Genomic DNA, 24,964 nt, shown 5'->3' with positions numbered 1-24,964 from the left:
TTCCCAGAAATAGATTACATGATGCTTTACTAACCTTGAATTTTCATAATGCTAATGAGAAAGGAACAACAGCAGCAAAGAGACATTGGATAATAGAAAAGTCTTCTGAATTAAACCAGTGGGTGTATTTCAAGGTTGTGTTGACCTCACAATGGAAGCCATATATGCTACATTTGGGAAGGGATTTGTTCTTGTTTCCACAGGAGAAGAAAAGTTACAGATCAAATCAAAATTAATAAAAATTTGGTTTGAAAAAGAGAAATCTCTTTAGAAAGAGAAATGATGACTCATCCACAGAGTTGACAACCATACAGGTAGTAAAGAAACCTCATAAGGGTTGGGGCAGGGTTCTGTTCTTGTATTTGCAGGAAAATAGTTATCTTCAGAAAGTCAAGAGACTCTGGACATCTAGATGCCTAAAGAGGAAAAGATCCAAATAGGATCACCAAACAAAGACAATTATCACTTATGAGGACAGATCATTTGAGGGTAAGAATCTCTGAAATTTTTTTTTTGATTTTTTTTGAGACAGTTTCTCTGTAGCTTTGGAGCCTGTCCTAGAACTAGCTCTTGTAGACCACGTTGGCCTTGAACTCACAGAGATCTGCCTGCCTCTGCCTCCCAAGTGCTGGGATTAAAGGCATGTGCCACCACTGCCCAGCTGAATCTCTGAATATTAACTAGAATAATAGTCATAACTCACTTAAAAATCAAAGCTGGCTTTGGAGGTGAACAACAGCTCTGTCCTCTGAATTCAAACATGTTGTTAAAATAAAAATTCAGAGTTTCTGTCTCATGTCAGGAGCCATGGTATTGGACAGAAAGAATAAAGAATTTAGAAAAAATTTTACTTTTCTTCATATCTATTTTTGTCTCTATCATACCTTTCATTGAATATGTCTACATAAATAATGTTTAAGCTTTCCACAATAAACAATGAATTTCCCTGCATTAATCTTTGAAGTTTCCAGGAAGATGGGGCCCAACAACAATGGCTCCACCTGGTTGATATGACGTCATGATGCTGATAGCACTACTATAAGACCTGTTTTGGGTACCATCTGCTCAAGATGGTTGGTTCCAACTTGGTTAGCTGAAATGGTGCAATTTTTTTTACAATGTTCTAATCAGAACTCCAAACAGGAACCTCAAAAAACCCTACCAAAAACTCAGAGACTATGTGCGATTATACCAGATAGTAATCTTGAAACTCAACCATCATTTTACTTTCACAGGATCCCATAGAAATAATATCATCCCCATTATTGCTGGAAGTGATTCTAGAAGACACCGTGCTCTCTCCCAACAAAGTTTGTCCTCAGGGTGAGGGACATCATTTAGGGATTGATTATAATTAGTATAGAGTTAGGGATTGGGGGAAATTATGTAGTCTCAGGGATCTCTTCGAAAAAAAGGAAATTGGATGGGATAATAGATTAGTGAATAATTGTGAGCTATTTTTTATAAGCAATTTATATTTGTATAGATCCTTATATATGGATACAAACTTAAATTATATTGAATATGTTCCTATTTTTTATAATATTTGTGTACCTAGGCAAAGTTATTTTGTCATATTGTATGCATGCATGTTTCTACCTCTGCTTAAGATATTTTGTAAATTGATACAATTTTAGGATATATTTATCATATTGCAATATACATTTTACCTCTGATCAAGGTACTCATATATTGTTTACATTTTGAGGTCATTGTCCTCATTTGTTGCACAGTTGTTTAAAGATTGTTTAGTATTCTAATATGAACTCTCAGTCTTTAAATTATATAGGTATTTAAAATTACAGGTCAATAGTCATTCATGTTTGTCATACTTAGACTAATCAGGCTCTTCAGATATAGAGACTGTATTCTGCATAGATAGGTACTCTTCAACCACTTCAAAGAACTATAGAATATGGCATTTAAATAACTTAGGGCTCTGGTGACATGAGACATGATTGCTCCTGGCAGCACCGATCTATTCCCAAGAGAATGTTCAGCAGTGAAGACACTTCACTTGGAGGTTATTTTCTTCTTGACAAAAGTGGCCTTCGGGCAAGGAACTGCCCATGCCTCGACCACTGACAAAATGCATGATGTCCGGATGGGACAAGCAGGATACAAGAAAAAGGCTGTCAAATCTTGCCAAGATGGTTTGAAAATTTTCCTGCCTCTGAAATTGGTCTGTCAGTTACTCTAAGCCTTAGCTAAAGTTGATTATTTCAACATTGCAAATGAGACTTTGGGTGATTGCCCAGGTAGTCTCTGTCATTTGTTGCACATTTTGGAAGTTGCTTGATTGCAGTTCCTGCTTACTCAAGTAATATTGTTTCCCTTCTCGGGTCTTTGATGGGGTTGAAGACTAGTCATTAGTTACTTTCCCCTCATAACTTGGCCAAGTTATTTATAATACAAGACTTAAACTCCTCAGGATAGGATAATTATTGAAACATTTATCAAATGTTTCTTGCTTGATATTGTTTATGCTGGTTGTAATTCTAATTTTTATGCCTGATATTTGTTCTTATTGTATATAATTTTGTATTAGGCTTAGAACACTCTTATTTTTAAAAAAGGGAATATGCTGTAGGAAATCCTACAGCCAGCAGCCTTTAAGTTACCTGCCCACTTGGGCATGGCCTCTTATACTATAAATGCTGATGTAAAGTACATGTTCCCTCTCTCTTCCGGCTGCTGTATTCAGTTTCTGTTGCCCATTCGTGCAGAGGACTGTGATCTGTGCATCTACCCCTAAATAAATAACTCTTTATTATACTCAATTCTGAGCTAGTGTGGGATTTCTTTTAGCATCCATCTTCAGCTGATTAACCAATAGCTGAGTAAGATAAGGTTAGGCAGGAGAGCCAAACTGAGAATGCTGGAAGAAGGGTGGAATCAGGAGTTGCAAGGAGACACAGAGGGAGCAAGACACGCTGGAGGACAGATAAAGCCACGAGCCATGTGGCAACACATAGAATAGAAATCTCAACAAAATTCTTCACAGACCTTGAGAGAACAATAGTCAGCTTCATATGGAAAAACAAAAAACCCAGGATAGCAAAAACAATCTTATACAATAAAGAAACTTCTGGAGGCATTACCATCCCTGACTTCAAACTCTATTACAGAGCTACAGTAATGAAAACAGCTTGGTACTGGCATAAAAACAGAGAAGTCGACCAATGGAATCAAATAGAAGACACAGATATTAACCCACAAACCTATGAACACCTGATTTTCAACAAAGGAGCTAAAAGTATACAATGGAAGAAAGAAAGCATCTTCAACAAATGGTGTTGGCAGAACTGGATGTCAACCTGTAGAAGAATGAAAATAGATCCATATCTATCACCATGCACAAAACTCAAGTCCAAATGGATTAAAGACCTCAATACCAATCTGAACACACTGAACTTGATAGAAAAGAAAGTGGGAAGTAGTCTACAACATATGGGCACAGGAGACAACTTCCTATGTATAACTCCAGAAGCACAGACAATAAGGGAAACATTGAATAAATGGGACCTCCTAAAACTGAGAAGCTTCTGTAAAGCAAAGGACACTGTCATTAAGACAAAAAGGCAACCTACTGATTGGGAGAAGATCTTCACCAACCCTGCAACAGACAAAGGTCTGACCTCCAAAATATATAAAGAACTCAAGAAACTAGACTTTAAAATGCTAATTAACCCAATTAAAAAATGGGCCTCTGAACTGAACAGAGAATTCTCAACTGAAGAAGTTCAAATGGCCAAAAGACACTTAAGGTCATGCTCAACCTCCTTAACGATCAGGGAAATGCAAATCAAAACAACTTTGAGATACCATCTTACATCTGTCAGAATGGCTAGAATCAAAAACACCAATGATAGCCTTTGCTGGAGAGGATGTGGAGTAAGGGGAACACTCATCCATTGCTGGTGGGAATGCAAACTTGTACAACCACTTTGGAAATCAGTGTGGTGGTTTCTCTGGAAATTCGGGATCAACCTACCCTAGGATTCAGCAAGACCACTCTTGGGAATATACCCAAAAGATACCCTATCATACTACAAAAGCATTTGTTCAACTATGTTCATAGCAGCATTATTTGTAATAGCCAGAACCTAGAAACAACCTAGATGCCCCTCAATGGAAGAATGGATAAAGTGTGGGACATCTACACATTAGAGTTCGACTCAGCAGTAAAAAACAATGACATCTTGAATTTTGCATGCAAATGGATGGAAATAGAAAACCCTATCCTGAGTGAGGTAACCCAGACCCAAAAAGATGAACATGGTATGTACTCACTCAGTGGATTCTAGACATTAATAAAGGACATTGAGCCTATAATTCGTGATCCTAGAGAACCTAATAGGAAGGTGAATCCAAAGAAAAAGATGTAATTATCCTCCTGGATATTGGAAGTAGACAAGATAACTAGTCAAAAATTCCAGAGCCTTGAGGGTGGGGGTAAGGGGAGATGGGTAGAGAGAAGTGAGAAGGGGAGGATGGGGAGAACTTGGGGGAATGGGATGGTTGGGATGGAGAAAGAGTGGATATGGGAGCAGGGAAGTATAGATCTTAATTAAGGGGGCCATTTTAGGGTTGGCAAGAGACTGGACTCTAGAGGGGTTCCCAGGTGTCCAAGGAGATGTCCCCAGCTTGTTCCTTGAGCAGCTGAGGAGAGGGCACCTGAACTGGCCCTATCCTATAGTCACACTGATCAATATCTTGCATATCACCATAGAACCCTCATCTGGCGATGGATGGAGATAGAGACAGAGACCCACATTGGAGCACTGGACTGTGCTCCCAAGGTCCTCATGAGGAGCAGAAGGAGAACATGAGCAAGGAAGTCACGACTGCGAGGGGTGTGCCTACCCACTGTGATGGTGGGGTTGATCTAATGGGAACTCACCAAGGCCAGCTGGACTGGGACTGATGGAGCATGTGATCAAACCGGACTCTCTGAACGTGGCTGACAATGAGGGCTGACTGAGAAGCCAAGGACAATGGCACTAGGTTTTGATTCTACTGCATGTACTGGCATTGTGAGAACCTAGTCTGTTTGGATGCTTACCTTCCTAGAACTGGATGGGGGGGGGACCTTGGACTTCCCACGGGATAGGGAACCCTGACTGCTCTTTGGACTGGAGAGGGAGGGGGAAGGGGAATGGAGGGAGGGAAAGAGAAATAGGAGGAGGGGAGGAGGTGAAAATTTTTAATAATAATAATAAACAAAAAACAAACAAAAAGAAATGGGTTAATTTAAGTTGTAAGAGCTAGTTAGTAATAAGCCTGAGATATCAGCTGAGCATTTACAATTAATAGAGTCTGAATAGCAGTTATTTGGGAACTGGCAGGTGGAAAAGAAAAAGCCTACCTACATTTGAGGCCAGCCTGGGCTACAGAGGTGTCTTAACACTACCCACAAAACCTCTAACAACAAGAATAAAAATAAAAATAAACAAGAATATAGACACTCGAAAAAGCTTTGTTGCGATACACCGAACTTTGCTCCTGCTGTGATCCGGGAACCAGTCCTTATCTGGCATTGTGCACAGTTCCTCTCCTCTTCAAAACCAACCCAAATGCAACTGGACTTTTCTTTTTTAAAATTGAGAGTCAAATATTCCAGAAAATATTTTGTTTTTGCTTTTCTACTGCTTTCAACTAGGGAAAGAACTATGTAAAAGACAGCAGGCTTTACTGTTTTACAGCTGGCCTTAAATGTTATATACTGATGATTCTCATTATCCCAATTAATGTTACAAAGACTCTGAGCCAGCTTTCTGTTACTATGACAAGAAGGCCTAAGAAAATCAACTGAATTGAAGGGGAAGGTATCACCCCCTTTTTAGGCATGCCTCAGAAGACCTACTTCCTCTTACTAAGTATCACCTCCTACAGCTTCCACCATCCATTATCAACTAGGAATCCATTAGTGGGCTAAACATTTGAAGAGGTCTGAACACGAAGATCAAATCACTCCTGAATACATGTTTTGGAGTTCAAGCTCTCAACACATGAGTCTTTAAGGAAACATCCAACCATTGCAGTAAACAAAGCATCTTCAATCAGTCTTGTTTATATAAAGATTAAATAAAAATAACACATAAATGATATTTTAAAATCAATTCTATAAGGCCACGCATCCTGCACCTATTGACTTACTTTAGAAAAAGCAGGCAACTAAAGCTTTAAAGTCTTAAATTTTGACAATCAGACTTGTCAGCTCTGTAATATTCGCTTTCATCCTTTTATTAAAGAAGTATTACAGATCAATGTAACAACTCCCGCAAAACCCTTCTACATCCTCAAAGGCAACTAATACCATAAATGGATCATGAATAATATCCTTACTGTTCTTTGAACTAGTTTATTAAGTTATAAATATTATACCATTATTTATTGTGTATTTTACTCTTTCCTCTCAAAATATTGTGGCCTATCCATGTAATCACATGTGAATTTTGTATATTTTACAGCATAGTATCCTATCATAGAAATAAACATACCGATCTATTTGCTGATGGAAATGTTACAATTCAGAGCAAAACAAACCATGACTCTGGGAACATACTGATACATTTCTCTTTGCATACATACATGGGTTACACACTAAAAGAAAATAGACTATTCCATCTTTGTGGGGTTATTTTTAATACTCTTAATCTAAAGTGACATATTCTGCTTAATTTCTATCATAGTTTTCGGATTTTATCTATTTGGATTATTTGTGTGTATGTGTGTCTGTGTGTGTATGTATGTGTGTGGACATGCATGACATGGTATGCCATTAGAGGTCATGAGACAACTATGGGAGTCAGTTCTCTCCTTCTACCATGTGGATTCTGGGGATCAAAGTCAGGGGTCAGGCTTGGCAGCAAGCACCCTATGAGCTGAGTCATATTTGTATGGTTGAGGGGGGTAACATGTTTGGGTCATATAAATTTTATACATATTGAATAGGCTAGACTCATTCCAATGATTTCAGTAGCATTACCCACACATGAAATGGCCAAGTCTTGAATTTCTATGCTAATCCTTAATTTATTTCCAATAGTTTGCTTATTCACTCAAAAGAATTTAAATGAGGAAAACTTTAAATAATGTAATGATATCTAGGAGTGAGCATCTTCCCTACTTGTTTTGTCAAAAAAAAGTTTGGTTCTTATTTTTCGTCCTTACCCTTGCTGTGTTACTCTGAAACCAGTTTATGAATTTCATAACAACCGATGTGTAAATTTTGAGTGGAAGTATAACAGAGGTAGAAAATTGGAACAGTACTTGTATTTTTATAATTTCCTAACTTGATTTTTCAGGTATTCTTTTGTAACCATCAGCAAGTTTTGCAACTTTGTAGACATGTCACCCAATTATTAGGTTTTCTTATTGACACATTCTTGTACAAAACCTACTTTTTCATAGTCTCATATTGCCTCCAAAAGTTGTTTCTTATCTTGCTTATCTTCTTATCTTGCTTCATACAAGGAGCTCAAGTATGTTGATACTCAGCAGATACTTTCAGATTGAAATGAGATTTAGGTATCAGTTTATTCACAGTTCCTCAGTCAGTTTCCTCATACAATTGGTGGTCTCACTGAGAATTCTCTAATAAATATGTGGGTTCTTCACAAGGTTTTCCTGTACTCATAGCTTTCTGCTCTAGAATGGATCATGTAGTGTACTATCAGGTGTTCATTTCATTGGAAGGCAGTTCCTACACTCACAGTGTTCATGGAATATCTAGTGAGTGTGGATTCTCTGGTGTCTAACAAGGTGTGACTTTTGGCTGAAAGCTTTGCCACACTCAATACAGTTATAGGGCTTTTCTCCCGTGTGTTTCCTCATATGAAGAGTAAGAGATGAGATCTGAGAGAAGGCTTTTCCACATTTGCTGCAGTCGAAGGGCTTCTCACCTGTGTGACCTCGTATGTGGATGGTGAGGGATGAGCTTTGGGAGAAGGCTTTTCCACACTTGTTACATTCATAGGGTTTCTCACCAGTATGGCCTCTCATATGCACAATAAGGGAAGTTCTTTGAGAGAAGGCTTTCCCACATTCATTACATACGTAAGGTTTCTCACCTGTGTGACTCCTCATATGTAAATTAAGTAATGAGCACTGAGAGAAGGCTTTCCCACACTTATCACATTCATAAGGCTTTTCTCCTGTGTGACTTCTCAAATGAAGAGTAAGGGATGCAATCTGAGAAAAGGCTTTACCACATTTATTGCAATCATAAGGTTTCTCTCCAGTATGAACTTTCTGATGTGTAATAAAGTTTTGTTTCTGGCTGAAGGCTTTCCCACACTCATTACATTCATAGGGTTTCTCTCCAGAATGAATTTTTTCATGAGCAATGAGATTTGATTTCTGGCTAAAAGCTTTGCCACATTCCTTACATATATAAGGTTTTTCTCCGGTATGAATTCTCTGGTGCCTAACAAGATTTGACATCTGAATAAAAGCTTTTCCACATTCATTACATCCATAAGGTTTCTCTCTAGTGTGAATTTTCTGGTGTGTAATGAAGTTTTTCTTATGGCTGAAGGATTTTCTACATTCCTTACATTCATAGGGTTTTTCACCTGTGTGACTTCTAATATGCACAGTGAGTGCTGAGCTTTGAGAGAAGGCTTTTCCACACTCATTGCATTCGTAGGGCTTCTCACCTGTATGGATTCTTACATGTATAATAAGCATGGAAAACTGAGAAAAGGCTTTTCCACATTTATCACATTTATAAGGTTTTTCTCCTGTATGACTTCTCATATGAAGAGCAAGGGAAGCAATTCGAGGGAAGGCTTTACCACATTCATTGCATGCATACGGTTTCTCCCCAGTGTGAACTTTTTGATGTGCAATGAGGCTTTGTTTCTGGCTGAAGGATTTTTCACATTCATTACATTCATAGGGTTTCTCACCAGTATGAATTTTTTCATGATCAATGAGATTAGATTTCTGGCTGAAGGATTTCCCACATTCCTTGCATGTATACGGTTTCTCTCCAGTATGAATTCTTTGATGTCTAATGAGATTTGACATTTTAATGAAAGTTTTCCCACATTCATTACACTCATAACACTGTTCCCTACTATGAAGTTTATGATGATTAATAAGTTTTTCCTTGAGGGTAAATCCTTTTCCACACTGGTGGCATTCATAGAGTTTCCCACCAGTATGAATTCTCAAGTGTCTAATAAGGTCCAAGGTTTGACTAAAGCCTTTTCCACAATGGTTACACTTAAAGGGGGTCACTACAAAATAGGGTGAGCTATTATTGAATGATTTCATAGCATCATCATATTCAAAGTGTTCCTCTGTTATTGGGCATTTTGCATTATTATGATCATCAAGATTATGTTCTAAACACTTTCCAAAGCAGTCATGTTCACAGAGATTGTGTCTGGAAGGAATGGAATCTGCATTTGGAGAAAATGTATTTGCAAATTTCTTAGGACATTCACTGGCTTCATCAGTCACTGTTTCCTTGAAAACTTGTCTCAAGAGTTTGTTCTGGGTTTTCTGGTGCTCATCAACTTCCCAAATTTCTCCTAAAATAAATAGCAAATAAATATCACTGAAGATTTTTTTCCAATATTGAAATACCAAGTATACTTGAAAACATATTCCCACAAGTAAACAAGTCTCAAATCCATATCTCCTATTTTAATTTAATCTTAAAAATGTTTTCACTGTATATATATGGGTGTTTTGCCTGTATGCATTTAAGTGTACCGTGTGCATGCTTGCTGCCTGTTGATGCCTGAAGAAGGCATCAGATCCCGTGGAACTGGAGTTAACGGACAGTTGTAAGCTGGTGTAGGAGGTCCTTCTGTCTATGTGCTGCTTTCATTGGTTGAATAAAGAAACTGCCTTGGCCTTTTGATAGGGCAGGAACTTAGGTAGGCGGGGAAGACAGAACTGAGTGCTGGGAAGAAGGGCAGAGTGACAGATGCCACAAATCTTTTGCCTGAGATAGATGTAGGTTAGAATCTTGCTGGTAAGCCACAGTCACGTGGTGATACACAGATTTAATAGAAATGGGTTAATCAAGATGAGAGTTAGCCAATAAGAGGCTAGAGCTAATGGGCCAGGCAGTGATTTAATTAATACAATTTCTGTGTGATTATTTCGGGTGTATGCTAGCCGGGCGGGATGAACAAAGGGCCCATGATCCTGTCACAGTAAGCTGCCATGTGGGTGCTGGGAATCCAACTTGGGTCCTCCAGAAAAGCAGCCAGTACTCCTAACTGCTGAGCTATCACTCCAACCCGACATGTATCTCTTATGTCCTCAGTTTTTACAAGAAAATTCCAGGAAAGAAAATATGAATAGAAGCAGATATCTAGAAATTCAATTACCTTTGTTTTATGTGAAAGAAAGGAATATTAATTTTAACAACCTTCTTATATACATAAATAGCTATTTAGGGAACATAAAAAGAAAACTATATTTATCAAGTAATTTGCAAAAGACTAAGAAAAAATTAGTAAGAAATATCCAAACACTGCACGAAAACTCAAAAATGAACACATAAAAGCAAAGCATTGTAGACTATGCCTAAAAGTTCAGCCCTTGGAAGGTTGAGGCAGACAGGTCAGTTTCAGCTATATAGCAAGTTCAAGGCTTGCTTGGGTTATATGAGACCCTGTCTCAATACAATAAGAACAATAATAGAAAAGAAAGATGTTATAAGTTCAATTGTGTGCTGCCAAAAAGATATAATACAGTACTAACTTCCAGAACTTTAGAATATGGTTATCCTCTGGCCTCCACATGCTTGTCTTCACACATACATGCACCTGCATACACTCAAAAACAACTCACACACACACACACACACACACACACACAAATAAATAGTATTGAAAATAACACCTTGAGCTGATGAAATGGCTCAACAGATAAAAGGCATTTGCTACCAAGCCTGACGACCCAAGTTCTATTGTATAACTAGTCCTAAAACCTCAACATGTGCACCACAGCACACATGCACCCACATACATGTGCATGCATACATATACCCCCCCCCACACACAAATAAAAACATAATTAAAAGTTTTAAAGGGCAATGACATCACAGTTATAAGCAAGTTCACGCTAACTGCTATTCCACAAGTCTACATGCTTTAGGAAAACACCTTGGGAAACATCTTAGACTGATTAACCATTTATTGATCCTCTCTCCTCATTTGGGCTGCTTCCCTCCCACTAACCTGGACAGTATCTCTTTAACACTTCTTTCTCCACCACACATGGTTCTTCCTCTTGTTCCAACTTGAAAATCACCTCAGGTTTGGTGAGTGGAGAGCCTGTTGAGGGAGATGACACCAATTTTGGTTTATAAACCAGTAACAAAAACCTACCCAGGAAATGAGATAGGCCTGGGGAAGCCAGGTGTTCCAACTTATGGGAATGCTAGACCCTCAAATATCATCAGGATTCTGCTTTGAAGTAACAGCATGGACGGGACCAGTAACAAAGGCATCTCAAGGCAGACCTCACCAACATTCTGAAGTTTCACCTATTTTAGAAAAACAATATCATCTCACCCATTGTGACTAGGAAGAGGATGCCATCTCACCCACTGTGACTAGGGAAAGGACACCATCTCACCCACTGTGACAAGGTTGCTGTAGTTCTCTAGCATCACGCTCCGGTACAGGCTCCTCTGAGTAGGGTCCAATCGCTCCCATTCTTCTGCTGTGAAATCTATAGCCACGTCTTTGAATGTCACGGTTCCCTGTAACAACACACGAACACTCAACCTGAAGTTAATCCATTTTAAAGACACAGAAAAAACATAAGGAATCTCATTCAGAAATCATTCAGAAAAAAGAGGTTATAAAAACAGTGCCCATTTTCTAGACAAAATAAAACAAATACCATATTAGCAACATTCTGTCCATTTATGATCATTTAACAGAAAGTAGAGTCAGTGGTATGTATACACAGTAGAATTCTGTTCAGTCATAAAGAAAAATGGCATCACACCTGATGAGCAAAGTGTGCCTGGGACTTCAGCCTTACCTGCTCCCCCAGTGGGCACAGCATTTTAGGGAGGTTCTAGCCTTTCCTGCTGTCCTGGTGAGTTCAGCATGTCCGGGAAGCCTCACTCCTACCTACTGTCACACCAGTAACCACAGTTTCTGGGAAGCAACTGGCCTGCACCTTCCATAAGTGAGGTTAGTACACCTGCCCAGACGCTTGCCGCCACCCCTGTCTCTACCAGGTGATAACAATAACCTAGTATCCTTCACAGTGAAGACCATAAAGAGACATTCATAACACACAAATGCCCACTCTGAAACAATAAGGGTAAGTTAAAAAAGAAATAAACTCAACCAACAATCTAGCTCCAGATGTACAAGTCACAACACAATATACACACAAGTAACATGAAAAACCAAGGCAATCTAACTCCTTCAAAATTACTACTCTATAGTTATGGCATCCAATGAAAGTGAGCTGGATGAAATCACCCCAAAAATAACTTAAAAGAAGGATATGTATGTTCAAAGAACTTAGAGAATAAAATAAACTTTTGAAAAGAATTCTAAGAAAACACAAACAGTTGATTCCAATAAGGACGGAGACACATGACATAAGAGAGGGATTCTGCAAGAAGACAGAAGTACTAAAGAAAACCCAAACTGAAATCTGGAAATGAAGAACAGAGCAACCAAATGGAAAGCTCAGCAGGGGGTTTCCCCAACAGAGGGTGCCAAAAGGGTAAAAGCAAACAAAATCCAAAAAGTCACTAGTTCATCCCTCAAAAGCACTCAGGAGGAAAACCTAAAAGCAGGGATAAATTTTGATATGCATATTTATTATCTATCATAACTACATCTCCCAGGGTCTCGCCGCACTGCAGAAACCAATTGCTCTTGGGGCAGCAGCACGCCCAGCAGTAAACAACGGACAGAATAGGAACCCACAGCACCGCTGGCTCCTTGCTCATAATGTTGTGTCAGGGCTTTTTGCTTTTTTTCTTGCTATTTATTTATTTATTTATTGCCTTTTTTGGGTTTTGGTTTTTTGAGACAGGGTCTCTCTATGTAATTCTGGCTTTCCTGGAACTTACTCTGTAGACCAGGCTGGCTTGAACTCAGGGATCTGCCTGCCTCCTGAGTGCTGGGAATAAAGGTGTATGCCACCATGACCAACTTAATTTTACTTTTTTATTTTATTTATTTATGTATATCTTACTTATATCTTTTTTCTCTCTTTTAACCCTACAGGTCCTTTGGGTAAATGTTATGGTCTCCAGTTCAATGTTTTCACAAGATTCATGAGTGTGTGAATGAGTGTGTCTCTGTGTCTATACCTGTTTCTTGTGCCTTTTCTTGGGCTCTTGTCCTCCTGTTTGTTTTGTCCTATTTCAATGTGCTAGTTTTTTATCACATCATATCATATATAATCCACTAGAAGCTTGGTTTACGTTCTAATGAGACAGAAGGGGTGGACCTGGATGGGAGGGGAGGTGAGGAGGAGTTGGGAGGAGGAGGAGGGGAAACTATAACCAGGATATATTATATGAGAAAAAATCTATTTGCAATAAAAGGGGAAAAATCTCCATTAGAGCTGGTGGATTGGCTCAGCAGTTATGAACATTTACTACTCAATCACAAGGATCTGAGTTCACATTCCACAGCACATATAACAAGCCAGATATCCCAAACATGCCTGTAACCCAGCTCTGAGGAGGGTAAAGCCAGGGGCTCCAGCCCACCTGAGAGAATACCAGTTTCAGGGAGACACCCTGCCTCAAAAGAACAGACAGCAAGACACAGAGGGGATCACACTTGACACCTTCTTCCTGCATCCGTGTACCTGCACACACATGTAATATATGCTCAGACACACATATACAGACACCTTCCTGCATCCGTGTACCTGCACACACATGTAATACATTCTCAGACACACATATACAGGCACCTTCTTCCTGCATCCGTGTACCTGCACACACACACACACACACACACACACACGTAATATATGCTCAGACACACATATACAGACACCTTCCTGCATCCGTGTACTTGCACACATGTACTACATGCTCAGACACACAAAATACAGACACCTTCTTACTCCATCTGAGTACCTGCACACACATGTAATATATGCTCATACATATACAGACACATACAAATAAGCTTAAATTTTTTTTTAAGTTTGCTGTAGCAAAATGGCCTTGGCAACTACTATGAAAGAGGTAACATGTGAGATGTTGATTTGTCTCTAGAAGAACTCTACTTTTGGGCTCACTGTCATGTTTTATTAACTAATTTGGGTGACTATAATAAAAGAAGACTGTGATTTTGTTTTCTGGTTTTGCTGTACTTTTGATTTGTTGGAGACAGGATCTGAAACTCCCTATGTAGACAAGGTAACCTGTAACTTACAGAGATCCTCCTGCCTCTGCTTCCTGAGTGCTGTGGTTAAAGGTATAAATGAGCCACTATGCCTGACAAGAATATGATTTTTATGTATTTAAATTTTGAGTTTCTCCTTTACCACAAATGAATCCCTATTATGTTGAAAAGGCAAGCTTGTAAATAGAGAAAATATATTCATCAGGGCTGGGGGAGGCTCAGGACTGAGAACTCACTCACAGAGGACCACTATTCATCAGGGCTGGGGGAGGCTCAGGACTGAGAACTCACAGAGGACCACGCTCAGCCCCAGCAGCCACACCAGGCAGCTCACACTGCCTGCAATACCAGCTCAGACCTGACTCCCTCTTTGAGACTCTATGGGCTCCTTAACATGCCCACGCACACTGAACCTTCTATTTAAATTTTAAAGGGGGCGGCTCCTAGCTCAGGGGTAGAGTGCTCATGTATGATGCCCTGTGTTCAACCCCCAACACCACAGACAAGCCAACAACAACAATCAAGAAGGTTACTTGAGGTGACAGTCTCTTCGACACAATGTCATTTTGGACAATCACTTTAGAAAACAATGAACTTTATACACAGCCTGCCATTTATAAGAAATTTCCCATTTTTCATATTTATAATTTCTAAAAATAAAACCAATTAAATGGCTATCAGCAATATGCATAAATACAAGCTAATTTGTTAGTTGAGAGAATGTGAGCTATAACTAGATATAACAATTGAACATGAATAAATCTGACAATCATAATATTAAGTAAATAAAGCCAGATACAGACAGATCACATGGATTATTTGATTCAGTCCCTTCCATCCGGCACATGGGGCCCAGACTGAATCAGGTCTTCAAATCTGGTGGCAAGTGCCTTTACTTTCTGAGCCCTCTCGTTCTATTTCTTGACCCTGTGCTGGCTGTGCTATGCCTGAGTTGTGGGACCCCCAATGGGACCCCCACGGAGCTGACTTTCCAAGGCAATCACACAAGGTTTCTTTATAGTTTTACAAGCTTGGGAACAGGGGCTTCATCCCACACACCAACACAGTAGGTGAGGGACAAAGGCCCCTGGCTCTCAGTGCAGGGGGTCTTTAAAGGGAGAAACCACAAGCGAAAGCGGGGAGTTACATGCCTTGGAGTTATGCTTATGTTGTAGGTGGCTCTAAGTCAAGAGTGCATTTTTGTAACTTTCCACAAAAACACCTGGTAACTGTTAAAACTTGTTTGTCTAGCTTCTGATTGGCTGTTTCAGGTATCCGGACAGCCAGGCAGAATTTGGGCCATTTGTGGCCTTTCTCAGAATTTTCAGGTATATGGGGTAAGATGCCTGGGGTGGGGTACTTGCTAGGTTAGATGCTCACAAAAATGGGACCTGGGTTTAAAATGGCTTTAGTGTTGTCTCCTCATCGTACTGTGTTCACTTGAAAATTATCTCACTGTGCCTGAGGCAAAAATTAGAAGAAACACAGTTGAGGGGGAAAAAAATCCTTCAGTATTTACCTCAATTTAAATAAAGATGCTATGAAGGGAGGGTTATATCTGACAATTCAATAGCAGAAAGTCTTGTGTGCTCAGCCTGACAATTTTATAAATTACAACACGGTTGTCCACCAAATAAAGTCAAACAAAGTTGTCCTCAGTACTCCACGCGACCTAATGCCTTCTCTTGGGTAACCTTCCACCCTCTCAGAGCTAACTACTATTCTGACTGTGCTGATGTTGAGCAGGAAATGTTCTCATCACCCAAGCTGCCCTTGAACTTGCTCAGCAGCCAAAGCTGACATTGACCTTCTGCTCTTTTCACCTCCCAAGTACCTGACTATGAACATATACCTGACACCCGGGCCACTATTCTGACTTCTAACACCTTTTGCAAGTCTGAATGTCATAAGAATGGAGGCAGTTGGTATGTACTGATGTCTCCAAATTCTTTCTCTCTGTGTTGATGAGCATAGGGATACACTCCCTTAATGCTGCACAGCTCTGTACACTGTGTTTAGATACACTCCCTTACTGCTGCACAGCACTGTACACTGTGTTTAGATACACTCCCTTACTGCTGCACAGCTCTTGCACACTGTGTTTAGATACACTCCCTTACCACTGCTCAGTGCCCATTGCACATGACGCCAGGCTGTCTTTATTTTGCTACTGATGTTTATTTGTGTTCCTTCTGATTCTGGACTACTTTGACAATACTGTTTTATCTTTAATCAAAACAAACAAAAATGTAGGTTTATCAAGTGTAAGGAGCCACACACAGCATTGTTCTCATTGACCCATGTGACAACAAAAGGCTTGTTTCTGCGAGGAAATTGTTGCTTTGGGCCTTATATATAATGAAAGTGATGTCATCAGCTTGTACCCTGGTGGAACACACCTTTAATTTCAGCACTCAGGAGGCAGAAGTAGGAGGATCTCTGAGCTGGAGGCCAGCCTGATCTATAGAGCAAGTTCCAGGACAGCTAGGGCTGTTACACAGAGAAACCCAGTCTTGAAAAACAAAAAAGAATAATTTAAAAAAAAAAGAAGAAGAAGAATGAAACCAAAACGTGAGGCCCAGTTTTAGCCTCTCTGAATGGACTTCAAACAACCACATTTGATCCTCCATAGTTTTAATCTTCTGACACTACTTCCTTTGGAGAAAATAATGTTTCTGTCTTCTGTATGCAGCCTTTTAAATGCATGGTACGGTGACTGAGTGCTCTTGAACTGTGCCCGTAGGCAGAGGACAAGATGCTGGATTTACCTCGGACTCTGTCATTTCCTCTTCTTTGGGGGCGACTTGAGCAGGCTGAGCTGGCAAAAAGAACAGAAGTCATTAGAGCAGAGCTGCCTTTGTGGGTTCAGCATTATGTACCTACAACTTACAATCATTCTTGGATCCAAGAGAAAGTGGGACAATAGTCATACTGGCGAGGGACCAATACCACAAGGGTCACTAGGCAGGCAATGTGGGGCTGAGAGTGGGGTGTGCTGAGCAGGGCCACATCTGTGAGGAGACCCGGGACTGTGTCTGCAGCTCCAAAAGCGTAGGCCAGGACAATTGGGAAACTGCTAAGACACACAGGCTCTCTCAGTGGACAGAGACATTTACAAAAGAATTAATTAAACGCGAACGTACCAAGAAAGGTGATGTATTTCCAGGACTGGAAGGTTTATGTTAGGTGTATCAGAAGTACTGGCAGTTCAGAGAATTAAATCTTTATTTTCCATAGGAAAACAGAAAGAAAAAGAAAAAAAAATCTAAACCAGAAAGGAATTAGATATCCTAGGGGAATTACAGGATTAGAACAGTGAGGGGCTGAAAATTTGACTCAGTGATTAACAAATGCCTGTAACTCCAACTCCATGACAAGGAATCCAGTGGCCTTCTCTGGTCACACACACACACACACACACACACACACACACACACACACGAAAGGAAGAATGGGTGTTGACAATCATCAAGGATTTGAGGAAGGGAACCTCTCTCACAGGCTTATTTTCCTCAATGTAGACAGATGGCAAAATAAATATGGGAAGGGGACTGCCAGTCAAGATACGCCACTCCTGTTCTCCTCCTTCAAGTGGAGGACTGCCCCTTCCAGGTCCCAGGACCCCAACCCTGATGCTTACGCTCCATCCTGTCTGCACCTACCCAACCCAGCCCAGAGTCTAGATGCACCTTTCATCCAGATCTTTCAAGGAGGGAAGACTCATCTTTAATTTGGACCACACCTTCTGCTGGCAGCCTACACAGGCCACAGAAGCTGCCATTCTTCGTGTGCTTGCTCTTGTTAGCAAGTTCATTCCTTCACTGGCATTAGAGCCTACTTCCTTGAGATTCTGGCACATAATGAAAACCAGCTGAGATATCCAGCCCTGTGGACTGAACAGCTACTGGATCCTTGGACTTTCTCTAGTTAGCCATTCATTATTGGACCAGCTGGGCCAGCCTGTAAGTCACTCTAATAAATCCAGAGAAACAGATTTAAGCAGAAAGACACACTGGCCTCACCTCATCCCATAAAGCAGAGGTACAGGGTGGGGCAGGAGGTGAGAGCCAGAACAGTCCCCAAAGGACAGCGGAAGAAATGAATGGCATGGAGGAGCAGGAGAAAGATGCTCCCCAAGGATTAGGCGATTGGCAGCTTCCCCAGGGACACCAGGACAGCAGCAGATAGGCGCAGAGATGCTCTCTGGCTCACCCTTGGCTGCCTCTCCTTCCTTAGGTAGGAGGCTCCCAGCTGGAGTCTGACCCAGAGGGTACGCAATTCTCTACCTGCACAGAATGGGCCTCCCACACTCCAGGGTGTCCACTTAACTTATCTGCCCCTTCTGGGGTCCCTGTCTTCATAAGGCATTTAGGGAAGACTTCCAGCAGCCCCCCTTCTCCTTGAGTCACCCGTCTGTGGCCGGTCCCCCTCATCACTGACATGCTACACCTTGCCCTTCCTATCACCATGGCCCTAGGTGCCTTCCAGCCCCAGCACTTCCACATGGCTCCTTTCTGGACTTGGCAACTGGAAGCCTGGACTGGGTTGATCTCAGTCTCCCACAGCCCCTGGCTGAACACTTTTTTCTTGCTGGGTTTGTCAAACTTCTTGAATTCCCTATAAGGGAAGAGAGTCTTAGGTACCAAATATGCTATCTAGTGATGTGCTCCAGTAAAAATAAAATAGATTTATCTGGGTGTGGTGATGCACTCCTTTAATTCCAGCACTCGGGAGGCAGAGACAAGGTGGTTCTCTCAAGGCTAGCCTCATCTATAGAGTCAGTTCCAGGCCAGTCAGAGCTACCTAGTTTTGGGTTTGTTTTTTTTTTTTTTTTGACAGCTTCACATGTTAATTAATTTATTTTTTATTTGTTTGTTTGAGCAGGGTCTCTCTGGATAGCCCCAGCTGTCCTGGAACTCACTCTGTGGACCAGGCTAGCCTGAACTCACAGAGCACCACCTGCCTCTGCCTCCTGAGTGCTAGGATTAAAGGTGTGTGTCACCACACCCAGTTACCCTCCCCTTTCTTCTAGCATGCAGGCACACACACACACACACACACACATACACACACACACACACATCATGTGTTACCACACCCAGTTACCCTCCCCTTTCTTCTAGCATGCAGGCGCGCGCACACACACACACACACACACACACACACACACCATGTGTTACCACACCCAGTTACCCTTCCCTTTCTTCTAGCACACAGGTGCGCGCGCGCACACACACACACACACACACACGCACGCACGCACGCACGCACGCAATGAGTATATACCCACACATTAGTCAGGGGGCTTCCTGAGATTCCATGATTTCCTTACTACTACCCAGGCTTCTTGATTCTAGGTTGTTCTGCTTCTGCTGGAACTGTTCTCAGGGACCTGTCTTTGCATCTGCTGATCCTTTCCTCTTGACCTAGTATGAACCCTGTTACTGTACACTTTTCAGTGTAGTTGCTATGTTTTTCAACTCTAGAAATTCCATGGTACCTCTTATTTCTGTCTGCTTAAATTCTCTTTATGCATGCATTGTTCTCTTGACCCTAGTGAGCTTCTTTATAAGATTTATTTTTAATTTTGTGTCAGATAAGCCATTTAGCTCTGATTCCCCAGAATTGGTTTCAGGCAATTAATCTTGTATGTCTCTGTGAAAATCTTTGCTGACTTTACATTTTCTCTGACTCTGTCTTCTGATGTCTGTGCATCAGACAAAGCAAGAATCACTCCCAGCCTTCATGGACTGGCCTTGGGACAGACAGACACACAGATAGACAGCCTGGCCAGGGAATCTGGGGCCTTCTGACTCTTGTCCTTCTAAGGAATATAGTCTTTGTCTGCTTCCCCTAGGTCAGACACCTAAAGCCTAAATTGCCATTCCTCTCTTCCTGCGTAGCTAGCCTCTTCCAGAACTGATGGAGACTGCTGAGACACAGATCGTTCACAGTCCCACAGGACCTAGGGGGAAAGGAAAGGAAAAGACCCAAGGCTTCCTACTCCCCCATCTTGCTGATGTCGCTCCCCCCCCACCTTTTCTTTTTTAAGACAGGATCTCACTAAATAACTATCCCTGGCTAGCCTGACCATGCTAGTAGACCACGCTGATGTCTAACTCAGAGATACCAACTGGAATTAAAGGCATGAGCCACTACATGTGGCTGTAATGATCTGTCCTGTCTCTTTAAGAGACAAGTCACGCCTACTCCCTCCCCGCTTTGGCCTAGGCAAGCTGATATTCTATTCGGCTTCCAGTCTGAGTTCCTCCCTTTTCTGTCTCTCTCAGAGAGGTAGCTGCTGGTGTGGCTCCTGCCCCTCTCTCTCTCTCTCTCTCTCTCTCTCTCTCTCTCTCTCTCTCTCCCTTCTTCTTCCCTCCTCCTCTTTCGCCTCCATAACTCACTAAATAAATATCCAACCTCACTCTGCATGGCATGCCTATCTCTTGCCCTGTAGATGGCTTCCTGCCCAGGACAGCCGCCTTTGTGGACCTGTGGTGTGGTCTCGTGGTGTGCCCATCTATCTGTCTCTCCTCGTGGGACTGGCTGACCCATCAAGGTCTCTCACTAACCATGCAGCTCCCTGCCTGGGACTTGCTGCCCCTCGTGGCCCACTGCAGCCACTTGGGGAACTGTGCCTTCCCTGCCTGGGACTGCTCTCAGGGCCCGCAGCCCACTGCCTGCCGCCACTTCTGTGGTGTGGTCTCATGGCCCACTGCCTGCCACCACTTTGGGGACCTGCTGCCTACTGCAGCCACTCAGGGACCTGCAGCATTTTACTTTTACCATAACACTGGTATCGTGACTCAGATTTTACTTAAACCATAACAGGGGTCCCTTTCATTTTTGTGACTTAAAACTTTCAGCAGGTGCAGTGGTGCACACCTCTGAACCCAGCACTTGTGAGGCAGAGGCAGGTGGATCCCTGTGAGTTCTAAGTCAGCCTGGTCCACACAGTGAGTTCAAGGATAGCCAGAGTTGTATAGTAAAACCCTGTTTCAAAAAAAAATAAAAGATAAAAATTAAAACTTTTTTCCTTTTTCTGTTTGTTTTTTGAGACAACATTTCTTTGTATATCCCTGGTTGTCCTGGAACTCACTATGTGAGCTCTCTGTTGCCTGCCTCAGCCGCCCAAGTGCTCAGTTAAAGGCACTGCTGGGGGCACAGAGGACCCTGTACCCACAGAGAAGCACTAAGAGAACCCAGAATGTTAAACATGCCCAGATGGAGGAGATAAAAATCAAATACCTGTATTCCATCCACAAAGCTGAGTGTTCTTTTTTGCTCTCTTTGAGTGACAGACCTTGCCCTAATTCCCCAGAATGATTATTCCAGACTCCTTCCTCCCTTAGGCGAGCTGTCACTGGTACCTTGTGGCCTGGTGACCTCTATGTCATCGGCCAGAGGCCACACCAGATTCTAGGCCTTTTAGCTAAAGAACCAGCCCTCACGGTCACACAAACCGTGGAGTCCCGATGTAGTCACCCCTTAAGCTTTATTGTGCACCTGGAACTGAACTGTTTGTTGCCTGGAAACTTCTCCCAAACTGCACTGTTTTAAATATCCTGGCAATGCACAGCCTGGCTCAGACTCTCCGAGGTCTGATTAGGTTGAAGAAGTCAATCTGCACTGATTTTCTATTCTCATCTCTGCACGGCTCCTGTATGACACCCGCAGGGAACCCCTCACACCCTCTCCTCCCATCCCCCCCAGCTCAAACATTTCCCACCTCAATTAACCTGATCAAGAGAGCCCCCTAAAGTGTGCCTAGAGGCCCATGTCCCAGGTGGTTCTAGATCTTATCAAGGTTGAAAACATTAATTGAACATCACACCCGAACTGTTGAACCTGGCTGCTGTCATATGACCAGATTTATTTTTATGCTTTCAGAGAAACAAACACCAGCACAGGTACTGAATCCATATACATAATTTGATCTCCTTGTCAATGAAAACAGTGTCTGTACACAGGGGGGAAGGGCCCAGAAGTTCAATAACTGAGTGCCAAATTCTCATCCTATTTGTAGCCCATCAGCACTCAGTTATTTTGCACTGGACACATCATGGCCCACTACAGTTCCTCAGGTTTCTGCATTTTCATTCTGGAAAGGCAAGTGAGGCTGTCTTCTAGTCTGGTCCCAAGTACTCTGTTGGAGAATATTATTTTTAAATGTGTTACATTTGATTATGCTGTGAAACATTTGTTTTAATGATGCAAAGATGTGCTGCATTCTTTTATGGCGCATTTGTTTAATTCTGCGAAGCTGTGATTCTTTGCCTGTCTAAAACACCTGATGGTTTAAAGAGCTGAATGGGCAATAGCAAGGCAGGAGAAAGGATAGGCAGGACTGGCAGAGAGAATAGGAGGAGAAAAAGAGAGAAAAGGTGTCAGACACAGAGTATGAATGAAAGTAAGATGTGCAGAAGTAAGAAAAGGGAAAAGCCCAGAGGTAAGAGGTAGACAGGATAATTTAAGAAAAGCTGGCTACACACAAGTCAAGCTACTACAGACAGGCATTTATAAGTAACCATAAGCCTCTCTGTGTGTGTGTGTGTGTGTGTGTGTGTGTGTATGGGGGGGAGATACTGATTTGGGAGCTGGGTAGCAGACCCCTTGAAGGGTCTAGAAATAAGAATAAGAATATAGAAATATAGGTACAAGAAATTAGAATGTAGAAAGAAAGACATATAAAGTTGTAAACCTAGACAAACTACCAACAGCTTCCTTAGCAGTTTAAGGATCGATTATCCACAGTAGGTTATTTTCTCAGCTGCTTAAGGATCTATTGACAGCAGTGGGTTATTTCATTTTACAACTGGCTGCTCTGTTTACAAGACCAAGCATCCCTCTGCAAACTGAGAGTTAGCCCTAAGATAACACCCCGGCCACTCCACCCGTCATTAACAACAGATATGAGCTGAGTTAACTTTTAAATGATGGGGTGTGCCTGACTTTTGAGTTGTGCATTGCCCCATACCTTCCCCTGCTACACAAAGCCGGCAGTGTCAGGGGCAGTGCAGAGCTTTGGTAAACACCATCAGGGAGCATCTGGGAAAAACAGACTGGCCTCGGCAGAAGAGGAACAGGTGTGGGGCGGAAAATGGGCTTCCTTCTCACTCGACGTCACTTGTCTGTCTTTGAATATATACATGCATTTATATGTATACGCACCACGCACATAAGCATGTCTATTCGTGCTGTTTTAGTGAGAGTGGTAACATGCCTGTATTCCCAGCACTTGGGAACTTGAGACAGGATGGTCTCCTTAAGGTCAAGGTCACCCTGGCTGTAGAATGAGGTCATCTCTCGATTGCTCACTCACTCAGTCAATCCACAGCAATAAAAGAAAAGCTCTTCTTTAAACAGAAATATTTTTTCGAAACAAAGCTCACATGAAAGAACAAGAGTCTGCTTATAAGCTTCCTCTTGCCCTGCAGAGATACTCAGAGTCCTTGCATTTGAGAAGGAAGCTCCCGCTTATATTTGTTAACCAAAGTGCAAAGTGCTCCCTCCGGATGGGAGGCTAAAAGAGGGTGGGCTTCCTAAAATAGCTGACATGTCTCCTCCTTACCTCTAGCTATGTCATGAACTTTTATATATGTATTTTGCTCAATTCCCCTTCATTTGTATTCATTTTCACTAACTCTTCTCCAAGACAAGGTTTCCCTGTGGCCCTGGCTGTCCTGGAACTCACTCTGTAGCCCAGGCTGCCTCTAACTCAGAGATCCGCCTGCCTCTCAAGAGCTGGAGGAGTGCACCACCACCACCTGGCTCAATCTCACTTTTACAAACACTACACAAGTGCTTGTAGAAACATTCACTCAGAGTGTTTGCTTCCATCTGATACATTTCTTCTCGTACTTTCTCTAAAATACTTGAACTTCACTCTTGTACCTGTTAAAAACTAAGAAATTCTCCCACATTAACACAGCACCACTAGTACGCCAAAATGTAATGCTAAACATTGGTGAGATAATAGAATCCATACAGTCATGGGGCTGGAGAAATGGCTCAGTGGTTAAGAATTCTTGCTGCTCTTCCAGAGGACCCGGGTTCAGTTCTCAGAACCACAGCAGGCGGCTCACCCACAGCTGCCTGTAACTCCAGCTCCAGGGAAGCTGATGCCCTCATCTGGCCTCTGTGAGCAGCCCCCCAACGGCACAACCCATACACATATGCTCATATTTTTTAAACCTGCTAGTTCAGACATCCCTATTTTAATGCCACCCTTTCCAAAATTAATTTTTTAAATCCATGATTTAATCAAGGATTTTATACTGTGTCTAGAGAAGTAGCTCAGTGGTTAAAAGCATTGCTATTCTTGCAGAAGACCCAGGTGCAGTTCCCAGCACCCACATTGGGCACTCGTAATTGCCTGCAATTCCAGCTGCAAAGGCTCCAACATCCTCCAAGGCCACAAAGCACAAACATGGTACATGTACATACATGCAAAACCTCATACATACATATATGAGGTTTAAAATATACATACATTTTAAATTATACTTATAAAATGTCCTCTTGCTTAAATTTATTCAGTGGCTCCTTGTATAGATTTGTTTCTAAACACCTTGTAGGCTCTTTCACTC

The 24,964-nt window shown here is 41.8% G+C and overlaps 1 protein-coding gene across 1 annotated transcript in view; it reads right to left on the bottom strand.

Moving 5' to 3' along the window:
- Positions 1-6,230: 6,230 nt before the first annotated feature.
- Znf569 (zinc finger protein 569) overlaps positions 6,231-24,964 on the bottom strand; it is a 40,865-nt gene continuing 22,131 nt past the window's right edge. The window contains exons 4-7 of the mRNA XM_048438743.3: positions 17,144-17,193; positions 11,611-11,737; positions 11,211-11,306; positions 6,231-9,545 (exon numbers count right to left, since the gene is read on the bottom strand). Of these exons, the coding sequence (XP_048294700.1) occupies positions 7,735-9,545; positions 11,211-11,306; positions 11,611-11,737; positions 17,144-17,158 (2,049 nt within the window). The 5' untranslated portion in view covers positions 17,159-17,193 and the 3' untranslated portion in view covers positions 6,231-7,734. The remainder of the gene's footprint in view (positions 9,546-11,210; positions 11,307-11,610; positions 11,738-17,143; positions 17,194-24,964) is intronic.

The sequence above is a fragment of the Myodes glareolus genome, chromosome 1, assembly GCF_982192425.1.
Source record: "Myodes glareolus chromosome 1, mMyoGla1.1, whole genome shotgun sequence".
Lineage (NCBI taxonomy): Eukaryota > Metazoa > Chordata > Mammalia > Rodentia > Cricetidae > Myodes > Myodes glareolus.
Note: the sequence above shows the minus strand (reverse complement) of the source record. Positions and strands in the feature narration are given on the sequence as shown.